At 35.9% G+C, this 17,206-nt stretch overlaps 1 protein-coding gene across 1 annotated transcript in view; it reads left to right on the top strand.

Annotated features, from left to right (window-relative positions):
• Window positions 1-17,206, top strand: part of LOC112652935 (uncharacterized) — a 31,890-nt gene that overhangs the window by 13,855 nt on the left and 829 nt on the right. Inside the window, exons 7-16 of the mRNA XM_049114620.1 lie at window positions 958-1,062; window positions 1,624-1,728; window positions 2,352-2,457; window positions 3,349-3,402; window positions 6,244-6,348; window positions 7,747-7,800; window positions 8,555-8,659; window positions 14,950-15,003; window positions 16,383-16,487; window positions 17,141-17,194. Coding sequence (XP_048970577.1) covers window positions 1,705-1,728; window positions 2,352-2,457; window positions 3,349-3,402; window positions 6,244-6,348; window positions 7,747-7,800; window positions 8,555-8,659; window positions 14,950-15,003; window positions 16,383-16,487; window positions 17,141-17,145 — 612 coding nt within the window. The 5' untranslated portion in view covers window positions 958-1,062; window positions 1,624-1,704 and the 3' untranslated portion in view covers window positions 17,146-17,194. The remainder of the gene's footprint in view (window positions 1-957; window positions 1,063-1,623; window positions 1,729-2,351; window positions 2,458-3,348; window positions 3,403-6,243; window positions 6,349-7,746; window positions 7,801-8,554; window positions 8,660-14,949; window positions 15,004-16,382; window positions 16,488-17,140; window positions 17,195-17,206) is intronic.

Genomic DNA, 17,206 nt, shown 5'->3' with positions numbered 1-17,206 from the left:
ATCTGATACGTCATTTGCAAATGTCTTCTCCCATTCTGTAGGTTGTCTTTAAGTTTTGTTGACGGTATCTTTTGCTTTGCAAAGCTTCTTATCTTGATGAAGTCAAGTCACCTGTCCCCTCCAATATCAAGTTTGCACAGCATAATGTAGCAGAAAAGATTAGCAGTGACTCAGGGAATTTAACCAGCTGCCAATAAATACTAAACTGGGAGTTTGGTCATCAAAAAGTATTGTTACTTCTTTATTACATCAAATTAAATATTATTACTTCTTTATTATATCCAATTAAATATAGTTACTACTTTACTTCTGAACAAATAACAAAATATTGTTCAGAAGTAAAACATGTTTCCATCCAGAATAGAATTCACTCAATATTTATTCAGTGCTGTTTAAAACTTTGTGTTTAATACTCTGGTCCCCAAGACAAGTCTCAAGAGAAGTGACCTTAATTCTAATGCATAGTTGACATTCTCTGTAGACATAAAGTCCTTAGTCTCTTGTTCTAAAATTGATGGGGTTTTTTTTGACACTTTACAGGCATTATTAATTCTATTACTGAGGGGGGGTGTCTATGAATAGGCTTCAGAGAATACATGGCCCCCCTGAAATTATATACAATCTTTATGAACACAGACATATAGTTCATGAAATTCACAACAGGGTTTGTGTCTCTAAAGAATTAAAAACCTTTTTGGGAGGCTCCTTGGTGGTTTAGTGGTTGAGCATCTGCCTTTGGCTCAGGGTGTGATCCTGGGGTCCTGGGATTGAGTCCCATATCAAGTTCCCTACACGGAGCCTGCTTCTTCCTCTGCCTATGTCTCTGCCTCTCTCTATATGTCTCTCATGAGTGAATGGATGAATGAATGAATGAATGAATAAATAAATAATATTTTAAAAAACAAAACTCTTCTTTGGAGTTACATAATTTTCTTCCTGGACTTTCTCTTTCTTTAGATGGGAAGATCTATACCAACGACTTGAGTGCTATACTGGATAATATGGGAGTCAAGATCTCAAATAAAGACCTTAAGGCTCTGACTAAAAATTTCCCTGCTGATGGTGAGCAAGTTTTCCGATACTATAGGTGCATGCCGAGGGAGCTTAAGTATAAGAACCACAGACAGCGGTCCAAGGGAAAGGGGCATTAGGAATGGTAATCTACCCTGATAGTAATCAAGAAGCTATAAATACAGACAAAGCATGTAACCAACATATAAGCAGGCAGTTACCAAAATCAACATGAAAGCATTGCACTTTGTATGTATGTCTTTTATGTTCATTATCTATATTATGGTTACTAGAAAACAGTCTTCCACATTTTGAGTAGAAAAATGTAGGCCACTTCGATGGTGGTACTTCTGAATTCCTTCCCATTACTAACACATAGGGGTTTGAAATATTATAGAACTATAAGTAAACTTTATATTATTGAAATGGTATACTTTTATATTTAAGCTTTTCTTTCTAATAATAAAACAATAAAATTGAATAAATCCATATCCTAGAAAAATATTATTCAGTAAATATTTCTTAAATAAGCATATATAAGGCACTTAAGATAATGCCTGTCACATAGTAAACGAGGATTTGTTATCTTTATTCCTATGTTCTCTTTCGCAGTATTTTGTGAGTCTTTTTAATCTCAATATGACTTTGACTTTTGTCCTACGGATGATAGGATTTCACTTAAAAGACTGATGAATGAAGGGAAGGCTAATTTCACAGGTAAGTGAGAAATTAAGGTAAATCTAGGGTTTCAGTCCTTTATATTAGTTTTTTTCAGTGGCATTTCTAGTATCTCACTAAAGTCTGATGTTTCCTTATTAAATACATGCATCTAAGGCCCCTTGGATTGGCATTAAGAAGGCTTCTGCAATAGAATACAAGACTACATGTCAATTTTAAATCCTAAGTTTTCTGTTGTTTGTGCAAGTAATATGCTTCATGTCACGAATATTTAGATGAACATAATCTAGAAATGTATATGGTAAAGTTTATAAAAGATTGAGATAATATATTCACTTAAATCATCAATAATTCTCACCAAAACAATCAAATGCTTTGAAGAGTAATTCAAATACAAATCAGCATTATCTTAATTCACTCCTCAGATTTTATTCTGGAAATTGTCTTTTCCAACTTTAGCAAAAACTCTTTTAATTTTTATTTAAATCAGTATTTAATAAATACCATAGGACATGCTCAATGAGTCTACGACTGAGAATATCTTTTCCTAACTCTTCATCTTGAATTTTGGATATCATTAAGCTGCAGAGAGCATATTTTATAACTTGAGATAATATGAGAGTACCTAAAGCTCTTATGTGTACCCTCCCCTCTCTTGAAAGGTGGGAAGATTGATTCTAGTGACCCAGAAGAATTTCCTGGGAAGCCTGGGGATTGAGCTCACAGATAAGGAAAAAGAGAAGCTGCTGAAAACATTGCCAATTGATGGTGAGATATCATAGAGGTGCCATGGAGGTCTTTTGTGGGTCTTTAGGTCAATGTGAATATCTCCAACTTCATTTCTGTTTATTTTCCTCCAAAAACACAAAAGAAAAAATATTAAAGTGAATTCTAAGTTATATAGCAACCTGTCTTAGAATTTATAATGGAAGTTAAGTAACTCTTCAGATGAGAGTTGACATTAACAGCTAAACATTTTGTTACTCATCAAGCCTCTAATTTGTTTATATCATGAGAAGAGAAAAGATTGGCAATCCATGAAGAAAAAAATATAGAAAGCATAAATAAAAGGAAAGGGTAATCCTTTTTTATTTAACTCATGTGAATTTAAGAAACAAAAGAGATGAACATAGAGGAAAGGAAGGAAAAATAAAATAAGATAAAAACAGAGGGGGAGATGAACCATAAGAGACTCTTAACTATAAGAAACAAACTGAGTGTTGCTCGAGGGGAGGGGAGGGAAGAGGGGGATGGGGTAACTAGGCAATGGGCATTAAGGAGGTCACTTGATATAATAAACACTGAGTGTTATATGCAACTGATGAATCACTAAGTTCTACCCTGAAGTAGACAGTAGTACATAGTAGTAACATACATTCTATGTTAACTAAATTAAATTTAAATAAAAAATGAAAGAATAAAAAAAGAAAGGGAAGCTATATTCATGTTTAAGCAAGTAGACTCCCTCAGGTACTGGAATAGGAATATTTGTCACCATGAGAGAAGTTTCTATTTCTAAACTTCACTATATTAGATGAAATAAACTAAAAATAAGAGATAACGTTTCTTAAAATACTATTTCTGAAATTATTTAATTCATGCCATTTTTGTGATTCCATGTTAGCTTCGCCCTAACATGAATTATGACTTTTCTTACAGCTGCTGGAAAGGTATATCAAAATGGGTTGCTGAAGGGTATGAAGTCTCTCAGTGGTAAGAAACCGAAGTAAAAATTGTATTTTATGACATTCTCCAACTTGACCGCCGTTCAGTTACAAATCCCGGCTCCTTACTTTGGTATCATTCCTTATTTATGATTCTTTCAGTCTATCTACATTTTAACTGATAACAGCATATAGTTTATCTTGTAGGAAATTCCATATACTCTTGCATTTTTTTCAAATCTGTATACCCCTCCCCCACAAAAAAGCAATCAAACATAGAAAGTCACAGCATAAAGTGAAGTATTAGGCTTATTCAAGGAATTGAGTCAGCTCTAACATAGAAACTCAAGCAAAAATATATATATTCATACCCTCTATTTATTGCATACAAGTATTATATTGGTTGTCTACAGTTCCACTGGCTTCAACCTCTTAATTTGTTTTATTATACAAGCTTTTTACTAAGACAAGCTCTAATTTTAACTGTTTTATTGACTTTCTCCATACTTGGACAAGTCTATTTGGGATTTTAGCTTTGTTGAAAGGTAAGTATACAAACACTAAAAATACATTTTTCTTTTTTTCTGTTTTACTTTGATAGAATTTATGATTATTATATCCATTAGGGCTTGGTTGGGGAAGCAAAATCATGATGAATGACATGGAATAAGAGATTTATTATAAGGATTAGATTATATATAATTGTGAGAGCTGGTGAAGAAGTCTGTGAAAGCTGTCACCTCTGCTTTTGTTGGTGGGCCTGAAGTCCTGAAATCACTACAGTCAGCAGGATCAGTACTCAGGAGGAAAAATTGGACATGAAAGAGTTGGAGAAAACAAAAGAAAACTAGAACGCATGAAGACAAACTGGAATCCATGTCAGTCTTATTTCCCCCCATCCTGAAGCATACAAGTGACCTGATAGGGCACCTGGGTGGGTGTCTCAGTTAGTTGAGTGTCTGACTCTTGATTTCAGCTGAGGTCATGGTCTCAGGGTCCTGGGATCAAGCCCAGTGTTGAGCTCGGCACTTAGTGCAGAGTCTGCTTGTCCTCTCTCTGCTCTTCCTCTACTCTTTCTCTCTTTCTCTAAAATAAATAAATAAAATATTTTTTTAAAAAAGAGTACAAGTGAATACAAGCACATATACATTCCCCATGGAGATGTATATGTACTTAACCCAAGATTAGGAGAAGTGGGAGGAGCCAGAAGATTGTAGGCCTGGCTTCCAACTCATGTCAACAAAGCAATCCAGAAGGTTAAGAATAATATCATGAGCTGTAATGGCACCTAGAACCTGACAATGAGCTTTACTTATTTTTTGTAAATTTTTTTGAGAGACTGAGCATGTGCCTGTGAGCCTGGGCAGTGGGGGGGGAGCGGAAGGCAGAGGGGTAGGAGGGAGGTCAGAGGGAGAGACAGAGAATCTTAAGCAGACTCTATACCAAGTGTGGAGCCCAATGCAGGACTCGTTCTCACCTCCTTGAGATCATGACCTGAGCCAAAATCAAAAGTCAGATGCTTAACCAATCGAGCCACCCAGGAGCCCCTGATGCTGATTTTTAGAGTATAATAGCAGCTTCTTCATTTGTACCTTCCAAATCTCATGCAAAATATTCTGTGGCAAGCCAGAACTCTATAGGGAAGGGAAATCATAGAATATAATTACAGCTTAGCTAATATGACATAGTAAAAGTGAACCATCAACCACCCCTTGGCAACTAAGCATCCATGTATATATCTTTTAGCCTTTTTAATATTTCTAATAAAAACAGTAATAACCGGGATCCCTGGGTGGCTCAGTGGTTTGGTACCTGCCTTTGGCCCAGGGCGTGATCCTGGAGCCCCGGGATCGAGTCCTGCGTCGGGCTCCTGGCATGGAGCCTGCTTCTCCCTCTGCCTGTGTCTCTGCCTCTCTCTCTCTCTCTCTCTCATGAATAAATAAACTTTTAAAAATCTTTAAAAAACAGTAATAACCATTTCTCATACAACCAAAACTACTATGCTAACACTCTTCTCAGAAGATGTTTCAAAATCCCAACTATCATTCTCTCCTTCTCTAGGTTATGTTTATTTTCTAATTGACTCACATTCTTCCTTGGCATCCTGTAACTTAAACAATGATATATAAGGCTAATACTGTTCACAAATCCTTTGTAGATGTGAGGAAATAGGAGATAAAAAGAAAGGAATTGGTTAAAATATCCACAAGTATATCTATATCAAATAATATAGATATACTCATGACTATTATAATCCTATGCAGTCCTTTAGCAACCTGTCATGTAGTTGTAGCTAGTATATATCTTTCTTTTCCCACTCCCATTCCATATTGCTCTTTTTCTCACCAAGAACTTTGGCTTCTCCTACTTCCTTACCTGGTAGGTGATCCTAAATTTTGTTCCTGAGGGATAAGGGTCATTATCAGACCTGTCTGCATTGTATTAGGTTGTTTAATTTACAATTAATCAAAAGACAATAGAATATCATCAGATGTCCTATATTCTAGACATATTTATCTATATTCTCAGAGTGTATTTATTCCCTGATGGTCAGGGGAATAAATCACTTTAACCAGTAAAGTCATCCTTTTCTCATAGATTCACAGCAACAGGAAGCCAAAATGGCTCGGATTCAGTATTTTTTCTTCCTCAGTCAGTTGGCCATAGGATATTCTTTTCTTTATCAACTTTATTGATACATAATTGACATATAACATGTAGGTTTAAAGTATACGGTATGATGATTTGATACACTATTACATTGCAAAATGATTACCACATTCATCACCTCACCTTAAACAAACAAACAATAAATAGAATGTTGATATGCATGTAAAATTTTGGTATAATACACTTTTTTTTCATATTCCTACATTGTCTCTTTCCTAAGGGGGGAAGTTTCATGTAAACAACCTGGACAACACTCTTAAAAAATTAGGAATTGAACTCACAGAAGAGAAACTTTCAAAGCTACCAAAAAACCTACAAATTGATGGTGAGCACTACAGATATCCTCAGGGCATCTTTTTATTTTTTCTTTGTATCTGATATGTTTAAAAATATATGTAATTGGCAGACACATGTTAGAAAGGTTTGAGGAGAGCCCAATCTTTTTAATTTAAGGTTTTTTATTTTAATTACAGTATATTTTACATACAATTTATATTAGTTCAGATATATAATATAGTGATTCAACAATTGGAGACATTACTCAGTGCTCATCTTGCTAAGTGTACTCTTTAATCCCTTTCACCTATATCCCCCATCCCCTCCAGCCACCTCCCCTCAGCTAACCATCAGTTTATTCCCTATAGTTAAGAGTCTGTTTCTTGATTTGTCTCTCCCCCTCCTTTTTTTTCTTTGTTCCTTTGTTTTGTTTCTAAAATATTACAGATGAGTGACATCATATGGTATTTGTCTTTCTCTGCGTGACTTATCTCACTTAGCATTATATTCTCCATCCATGTTACTGCAAATGGCAAGATTTCATCCTTTTCTATGGCTGAATAATATCCCTTGTATGTGCGTGTGTGTACCACATCTTTATCCACTCGTTTATCAATGGATACTTGGCAGAGAACCTAATTTCAAAGTCAGAATAAATCTTGGATCTTCATTATAATTAATCTAAAATAGTATCACCTTTCTTATGTATACCAAGAATTGCAGAGGATATTAGGATTCTAATAGGTCTGGATGATAAGAAACCAAAATAATAAGGATATGAACATCTATTTATAGAGAAGTCAATAGGCCCATTATTCTATCTATCCTTCTGTCTACCGAAGTCTTCACTCTAATATGAATTCAAAGATTCTTATCGTAGTGCATGAGACATTCAATCTCCATCTGCCTGTCTGGATATATCTCCTCTCATTTTCCTTCTGTTCAAGCCATGTTGAACTATTTGTAGTCTCACATGCATAGCATGATGTCCCTAGACTTTTCCCTTTTCTTCACTTCTCCTCCATGTGAAATCTCTTGCATCCCTCCATAGTCAGATCAGCGGTTCTGATACATTAATATAGTTCATGCATTATCTCCTGCAGGAAACAATCTTAGAACATACCAAGCTAGATTAATGGCCCCTTCCTCAGCTGTTTTTTGGTACACAAAGTTTCCAGAATACCTGGCCAACCCCAATAGTATCTTCAACTATGGCTTATAATGGCATCTGAAAACACAAGAAAGAGCACTTTTCCTAACCCAATTTCTCAGATATAAGAGACCGTTGTATTAATGGAAATCATCTTAACTCCCTGAGAGGGATTTAATAAATGGTCTCAGGTAAAATGAAAATATAAGAAATTTTTAATGGAATTGTTTCCACAAAATATATTTTTTAAATTTGTGTTCTGCACTTCTGACATTTGCATTGTGCTTTTTCTTGTAGCTAATGGGATGATTGGTCTGAAAGAGGTGATGGATGGAGTAAAAGCTACTACAGGTAAGTGAGAAAATATCAATCTAAACCATTTAGTATTTATAGTAATTATATTTTATCATTATCCCTCAATTGCCATTTAGTTGTGGCATTTATTTCCTTATTGATTAAATTACTAGCAATTCATTTATTTTCTGGTAGATTTTTTATTTATATATTTTGCTCTTCTTTTTCTAGAACAGCCAAACTCTATATTAGTAAAATAACATATGAAGTAGAATTTTAGTAAAGACTATAGAAAACTTACAAAAATGAGACTAAACAGATCTTACCTTATTGATAAAATTATTTGAATAATTTATAATAATTCTAATTGAATAGACAAATACATAACATAAGTTTCACTGAGTTCAGGGCAGCCCGGGTGGTGCAGCGGTTTGGCGCCACCTGCAGCCTGGGGTGTGATCCTGGAGACCCAGGATCGAGTCCCACATCGGGCTCCCTGCATGGAGCATGCGTCTCCCTCTCCCTCTGCCTGTGTCTCTGCCTCTCTGTGTCTATGAATAAATAAATAAAATCTTAAAAAAAAATTTCACTGGGTTCAGAATTGCCTTGCCATTGTCACTTCTTTTGTTATATTTAAAAATTAAGTTCTTTTCCTGTGAATGTCATAGTCAGTATACTTGGAGAGGTCTCATTGGCCTTTGCTCTTCATTCTCTACATATTCAAGCTACATAGGCATAGATTAATTATCGCTATTTGGAATCATTAGATTCTTTAAATTTTTATGTGTAATGATATCTGTCTTTTTTTAAGGAGGGGAGGTTGATGTCAAATATGTAAAAACTATTCTGAAAAATATGGGAATAGAGTTCACAGATAAGGAACATTTGAAGCTGATGAAAAACCTGCCTTTCAATGGTAAGCATTTCAAATACTAATGTGAGAGTTTTATAAACTTTTCTTTAAAATTTTAAAATTTAACTTCCGATTAGTTAGCATACAGTGTAATATTAGTTTCAGGTGTAGAATTTTGTGATTCAACACTTCCATATATCACCCTGTGTTCATCACAAGTGTACTCCTTAATCCCCATCACCTATTTCACACATTCCCTCCATCCTTCTCCCCTTTGGTAACCAACAGTTTGTTACCTATAGCTAAGAGTCTGTTTCTTGGTTTTGCTCTTTTGTTCCCCTATGTTCATTTGTTTTGTTTCCTTCTAAGCTTTTTTAAAAACTCAAGCTATCCCCCTTTGCTAAGATGCAAAAATAAATAAATAAATAAATGCCCATATCAAAATAATTTAAATGTTCACTTATTCCTGAGGGAAATTTCCATCTATGTTTAACTTTCAGTTTTAGAATAAACATCTACATCACGTTGACTCATACCATTGAGGGGAAAACATTTCTGAGGCTACCCTTACCTTGTAGATACCTACAGGCAAATGTGGGAAGTCAGGGAAAGAGGCATGTTAAACTGGAAGGGGCTAAGAGGTGAGAGGTGCTATTAACAAAAGAAATTGTGCATAATATATGGTGCCTTGTGTGCCAAATTTTGAATAGATTTACCATATTATAAACTTTACTGGAGGCAGGGTGAGATGGCAGAAGAGTAGGGGTCCTCAACTGACCTGTCCCACCAACTTAACTACATAACTTTCAAATCACCCAGAACACCTACGAATTCGACCTGAGATTTAAAAAGAGAACAGCTGGAATGCTACAGAGAGAAGGGTTTTCACTTCTTTTTTTTTTTTTTTAAGATTTATTTATTTATTTATTTATTTATTTATTTATTTATTTATTCATGATAGACATAGAGAGAGAGGCAGAGACACAGGAGGAGGGAAAAACAGGCTCCATGCTGGGAGCCCGACGTGAGATTCAATCCCAGGACTCCAGGATTGCGCCCTGGGCCAAAGGCAGGTGATAAACCGCTGAGCCACCCAGGGATCCCCTGGGGTTTTCGCTCCTAACAAGAATCATCTAGGGTGAAATTTACTTAGGTCATGGTTGAGGTTCTTGACTCAGCCCACTCAACAGCCACTCTGCACTGAGCAGAATGACTAGAATGAAGAATTCACCACAAAAGAAAGTATCAGAAACAGTACTCTCTGCCACAGAGTTACAGATTATGAATTACAATTTGATGTCAGAAAGCCAATTCAGAAGCACAATTATAAAGCTACTGGTGGCTCTAGAAAAAACCATAAAGGATTCAGGAAACTTCATGACTGCACAATTTAGATCTAACCAAGCTGAAATTAAAAATTAATTAAATGAGGTGCAATCCAAACTAGAGGTCCTAACGATGAGATTAATGAGGTGGAAGTAACAGTGAGCAACATAGAAGACAAGTTGATGACAAGAAAGGAAGCTGAGGGGAAAAAAAAAGAAAAACAATTAAAAGACCATGAGGAAAGGTTAAGGGAAATAAATAATAGCCTCAGAAGGAAGAATCTATGTATAATTGGGGCTCCAGAAAGCGCCAAGAGGGACAGAGGGCCAGAAAGCATATTTGAACAAATCATAGCTGAGAACTTCCCTAATTTGGGGAGGGAAACAGGAATTCAGCTCCAGGAGATAGGTTCCCACCCCAAAATCAATAAAAACCATTCAACACCTCAACATTTAATAGTGAAACTTGCAAATTTCAAAGATAAAGAACAAATACTTAAAGCAGCAAAGGATCCCTAACTTATATGAGGAGAAATATTAGATTAACAACAGATCTCTCCACAGAGACCTGGAAGGCCAGAAAGGACTGGCAGGATATATTCAGGGTCCTAAATGAGAAGAACATGCAGCCAAGAATACTATATCTAGCAAGGCTCTCTTTCAGAATAGAAGGAGATATAAAGAACTTCCACGATAGACAGAAACTGAAGGATTATGTGGCCACCAAACCAGCTCTGCAAGAAATACTAAGGGGGACCCTGTAAAAGAAAGAGGAAGGCCAAATAAATAATCCACAAAAGCAGGGACTGAATAGGTATTATGATGACACTAAATTCATATCTTTCAATAGTTACTCTGAATGTGAATGGGCTAAATGATCCCATCAAAAGACCCAGGGTTTCAGACGGGATAAAAAAGCAAGACCCATTTATTTGCTGTCTACAAGAGACTCATTTTTAGACCTAAGGACACCTACAGCCTGAAAATGAAAGGTTGGAGGACCATTTACCATTCAAATGGTCCTCAAAATAAAGTTGGGGTAGCCATCTTCATAACAGATCATTAAAGTTAGTACCAAAGACTGTAGTAAGAGATGAAGAGGGACACTATATCATACTTAAAGGATCTAACAAGAGTACCTAACAATCATGAATATTTATGCCTCTAATGTGAGAGCTGCCAAGTATATCAATCGGTTAATAACCAAAATAAAGAGATACTTAGATAATAATACACTAATACTGGTAGACTTCAACACGGCACTTTCTGCAAATGACATATATTCTAAGCACAGCATCACCAAAGAAACAAGGGCTTTAAATGATACATTGGACCAGATGGATTTCACAGATATTTACAGAACTTTACATCCAAATGCATCTGAATACACATTCTTCTCTAGTGCGCATGGAACTTTCTCCAGAATAGACCACATACTGGGTCACAAAACAGGTCTCAAATGATATCAAGAAATTGGGATTGTCCCCTGCATATTTTCAGACCACAATACTTTGAAACAAGAATGCAATCACAAGAAGAAATCTGGAAGAAACTCAAACACGTGGAGTTTAAAGAGCATCCTACTAAAAGATGAATGGGTAAACCAGGAAATTAGAATAGAATTAAAACTTTTCTAATTAAAACGGTAACTAATGAGAATGAAGATACAACCATTCAAAATCTTTGGGATACAGCAAAAGCGGTCCTGAGAGGGAAATACATCGCAATACAAGCATCCCTCAAAAAATTGGAAAAAATTCAAATACACAAGCTAACCTCACACCTAAAGGAACTGGAGAAACAACAGCAAATAAAATCTACACTAAGCAGAAGAAGAAAGATAATAAATATTCAAGCAGAACTCAATGAAATAGAGCCTGGAATAACTGTAGAACAGATCAACAAAACCAGGAGTTGGTTCCTTGAAAGAATAAGATAGATAAACCCCTAGCTAGCCTTATTAAAAAAAAAGAGAGAGAAAAGACTCAAATTAATAAAATCAAAAATGAAAGAGGAGAGATCACAACCAATATATAGGAAATACAAATAATTTTAAAACATATTATGAGCAGCTATACACCAATAAATTAGGCAATCTAGAAGAAATGGATACATTTCTGGAAAACTATAAATTACCAAAACTAGAACAGGAGGAAATAGAAAACCTGAACAGGCTGATAACCAGGGAAGAAATTGAAGCAGTCATCAAAAACCTCACAAAACACAAAAGTCCAGGGCCAGATGGCTTCCCAGGGGAATTCTATCGAATGTTTAAAGAAGAAATAATACCTATTCTACTAAAGCTGTTCTGAAGTAGAAAGGTAACAGAATACTTCCAAACTCGTTTATGAGGCCAGCATCACCTTAATTCCAAAAACAGACAAAGACACCACCAAAAAGGAGAATTATAGACCAATATCCCTGATGAACACAGATATAAAAATTCTCAACAAGATACTAGCCAGTAGGATCCAACAGTAAATTAAGAAGATTATTTACCATGACCAAGTGGAATTTATCCATAGGATGCAGGGTGGTTCAAAACTCATAAAACAATCAATGTGATAGATCATATCAACAAGAGAAAAAACAAGAACCATCTGATCCTCTCAATAGATGTAGAGAAAGCACTTGATGAAATACAGCATCCATTCCTGATCAAAACTTTTCAGAGTGTAGGAATAGACAGAACATTCCTCAGCATCTTAAAATCCATTTATGAAAAGCCCACAGCAAATATCATTCTCAGTGGGGAAACACTGAGAGCCTTTCCCCTAAGATCAGGAAACATGACAAGGATGTCCACTCTCACCACTGCTCTTCAACATAGTACTAGAAGTCCTAGCCTCAGCAATCAGACAACAAAAAGAAATAAAAGGCATTCGAATTGGCAAAGAAGGAGTCAAAATCTCCCTCTTCGCAGATGACATGATTCTGTACATAGAAAACCCAAAAGACTCCACCCCAAAATTGATAGAACTCATACAGCAAATGGCAATGTGGCAGGATACAAAATCAATGCCTAGAAATCTGTGGCATTTCTATACACTAACAATGAGACTGAAGAAAGAGAAATTAAGGAGTCAATTCCATTTACAATTGCACCCAAAAGCATAAGATACCTAGGAATAAACCTAACCAAAGAGGTAAAGGATCTATACCCTAAAAACTACGGAACACTTCTGAAAGAAATTGAGGAAGACACAAAGAGATGGAAAAACATTCCATGCTCCTGGATTGGAAGAATAAATATTGTGAAAATGTCTATGCTACCCAGGGCAATTTACGTGTTCAGTGCCATCTCTATCAAAATACCATGGACTTTCTTCAGAGAGTTGGAACAAATCATCTTAAGATTTGTGTGAAATCATAAAAGACCCCAAATATCCAGGGGAATATTGAAAAAGAAAACCAATGCCGGGGGCATCACAATGCCAGATTTCAAGTTGTACTACAAAGCTGTGATCATCAAGGCAGTGTGGTACTGGCAAAAAAACAAACCCATAGATCAATGGAACAGAATAGAGAACCCAGAAATGGGCCCTCAACTCTATGGGCAACTAATACTCATCAAAGCAGGAAAGACCATCCACTGGAAAAAGGACAGTCTCTTCAATAAATGGTGCTGGTAAAATTGGACAGCCACATGCATAAGAATGAAACTAGACCATTCTCTTACACCGTACATACACAAAGGTAAACTCAGAATGGATGAAAGATCTAAATGTGAGACAATAATCCATCAAAATCCTAGAGGAGAACACAGGCAACACCCTTTTTGAACTTAGCCACAGCATTTCTTGCAAGATACATCTATGAAGGCAAAGGAAACAAAAGCAAAAATGAACTATTGGGACTTCATCAAGATAAAAAGCTTCTGCACAGCAAAAGTAACTGTCAACAAAACTAAAAGACAGCGTACAGGTTGGGAGAAGATATTTGCAAATGACCTTTCAGATAAAGGGCTAGTATCCAAGATCTATAAAGAACTTATTAAACTCAACAGCAAAGAAACAAACAATCCAATCATGAAATGGGCAAAAGACATGAACAGAAATTTCACAGAGGAAGACATAGACATAGCCAACAAGCACATGAGAAAATGCTCTGCATCCCTTGCCATCAGGGAAATACAAATCAAAACCACAATGAGATACCACCTCACACCCATGAGAATGGTGAAAATTAACAAGATAGGAAACCACAAATGTTGGAGAGGATGTGGAGAAAGGGGAACCCTCTTGCACTGTTGGTGGGAATGTGAACTGGTGCAGCCACTCTGGAAAACTGTGTGGAGGTTCCTCAAAGAGTTAAAAATAGAGCTACCCTATGACAATTGCACTACTGGGGATTTATCCCAAAGATACAGATTCAGTGAAATGCTGGGACACTTGTACCCCAATGTTTATAGCAGCAATGTCCACAGTAGCCAAACTGTGGAAGGAGCCTTGGTGTCCATTGAAAAATGAATGGATAAAGAGGATGTTGTGTATATATACAAAGGGATATTACTCAGCCATTAGAAAGGATGAATACCCATCATTTGCTTCAACATGGATGGAACTGTAGGGTATTATGCTGATTGAAGTCCATTGGAAAAGGACAATCATCACATGGTTTCACTCATACAGGGAATATAAAAAATAGTGAAAGGGATTATAGGGGAAAGGAGAGAAAGTGAGTGGGAAAAAATCAGAGAGGGTGACAAAACATGAGACTCCTAACTCTGGGAAACGAACAACGGGTAGTGGAAAGGGAGGTAGCCAGGGGGATGAGGTGACTGGGTGACGGGCATTGAGGGGGGGCACTTGACGGGATGAGCACTGGGTGTTATACTGTATGTTGGCAAATCGAACTCCAATAAAAAATATGCAAAAAATAAAATAAACTTTCCCTAATTTTCTCTCAAATTTTATTTTAGTGGGGGAAATTTCTAGGGCACATCATGAAAACCTCAGTTTTACTGAAATAATTTTAGTATAAAACCACATCATTTCTCTACGATCTTAATTGTGCCCTTTTTTATAGATGATAACAAGGTCTTTAAGAACAGGTTTCTAGAAGGTGTGAGGTCTCTTAAAGGTAAGTGAGAAACATAATGAGAGTGCAAATGAATCATTTTATACTGTTTCAGAAATAGGAATTTGCTGCCATCTGTCTTATACTGATTGCAAATGTATACTTTTTTAGAGCTCAATCTTTATCTTAGCAGATGAATCTCATGTTCTATCTTAGAAGTAAAGCACCACACTTTCTTGTCATTTTCCAAAGTTTTAGGAAGAAAAATATCAAATTTCAAGTTTTCATAGCAAAAAAAATATAGAAATGATTAGCAGTAATTCAGGAAATTTAATAAATAGAAAAAACTAAACTGGAAGTTCATTCATCAAAAGTCAACTTACAGTTGTTTAGAACTAAAGAATATTTACCTTCAGTACCAGAATTCCCAGAGCATTTATTGAACACCAATTTTTTCCCACCAGATTTTTTTTATTCATTAAGAAAATAGAGGCTAGCAAGAGTGATAGCCCTCAGCTCTCTATCTCTAATCCCTACCTTTAGAGATATCTTTAAGCACACCTATCCCAGTATCAAAGGATGAGTGAAGAGTACCTCTCCTCTTCAAGGCTTACCAGGATGCCCTTGAATCCACTCTCTCCCACATCTTTAAGACCCCACCCCATTGGCCATTTTCCACCTCTTCTCCTATGGATAAGCCTTCCTTTCAGCCCATGCACATACTCAACATATCCCATCCTATAAAATAAACAAATTAAAACTCTTCACACTCCTCTTTGGCCACAACTCCAGCTCTTTCATCCCTTTCTCATCTACTTCATGAGAGACTTGTCCATACCCTGAGCCTCTATTTCTGTACCTCACTCTCTTTCTCAACCTAATTTCTCTTTTTAAAAGATTTTATTAATTTATTAATGAGAGACATAGAGAGGCAGAGACACAGGCTGAGGGAGAAGCAGGCTCCCTGCAGGGAGCCCAATGAGTGACTCAATCCAGCAGTTCTAGGATCATGCCCTGAGCTGAAGTCAGACACTCAACCTCTGAGCCACCCAGGCATCCCTCTCAAACTAATTTCAGTATTGAATACCATCTAAAACCTTGTGTTGTGTAGGCTGGTCTCCAAGAAAAGTCTCAAGGAAAGTAGCCTTAATAATAACTTTGTAGTTGATGGCTTAAAATATTTGATCTCTGTGCTAAAGTTGTTGAACATTAACTAATTTACTTTTTTTCACTTTAGAATGAAATAATCTTTACTTTAGACAGATAGTAGGTTTGAGGGAATCCTTTTATAGGCTTTAGTAAGTATATAACCTGTCTGAAATAGTGTGCAAATTTTATGAGAAATTATCTGCTTAAGAAATTCACAATGGGTTATGTATATCAAAAGAATATAAAAACTTCTCTTTTGGAGTCAATATTCTTTATGGACTTATTTTTCTTAGGTGGGAAGGTCAATATCAACAACCTGGACACCACTCTGAGCAACCTGGGGATCAAGCTTGCAGATACGGAACTTAAAGATCTGGCTAAAAACATGCACATTGGTGGTAAGCATACTATCAGATACACTGGTTAACCCTGGAGAGAGTTTATTTAAAAGAACCTTTGAGGGAAGAAATGCCTTTTCCATAAGGAGAAGGGAAGCCCCAAGAGCAGTATGGTGGTACACATCAATGACTAAAACATAGAAAATGTCATTTAAGTTTATGAGTATCCAGTTAACAAAATTAAAAGTTTTTTTATATGTGTGATATGTGTAACTTTTATCCTCTCTACAAGTATCATGGTTAGTAATCTTTCCAATTTTGGATGCAAGAATGCAGATTCTTTAGACACACTCAACTTCTGAATAACTTCCTCTTACTAACACAAATAAATCTGAGCTATTATAGGCCATATTGCATCATTGCAATTGTATGGTTTTCATGTTTTGAATTTTCTTCTTATACATGCTTGTCTTAAAATAAAAATTGGGTAGAATACTAATCTGGAAAGTGTATTAAAAATATTTGTTAAATAAATATATAAAGCAATTAGAATGGGGCCTGACACATAGCAAGTGCAACTATTATAGTTGTTTCTATGTTTTTCCACAAAGTTTTGCATTCTATCATAATATATTAGATCTATATAATATATAAGGTCTATAACATATAAGATCTATAATATAATATACTGTGATTTTGATCTTCTCCTATAGTTTAAGGGAAAATTCCTCTAGAAACATTGATGGAAAATGTCACAGATTTTACAGGCAAGTGAAAAG

The sequence above is a fragment of the Canis lupus genome, chromosome 9, assembly GCF_003254725.2.
Source record: "Canis lupus dingo isolate Sandy chromosome 9, ASM325472v2, whole genome shotgun sequence".
Classification (NCBI taxonomy): Eukaryota; Metazoa; Chordata; class Mammalia; order Carnivora; family Canidae; genus Canis; species Canis lupus.
The sequence above is the reverse complement of the archived record's forward strand: the minus strand, read 5'-3'. Positions and strand labels throughout refer to the sequence as shown.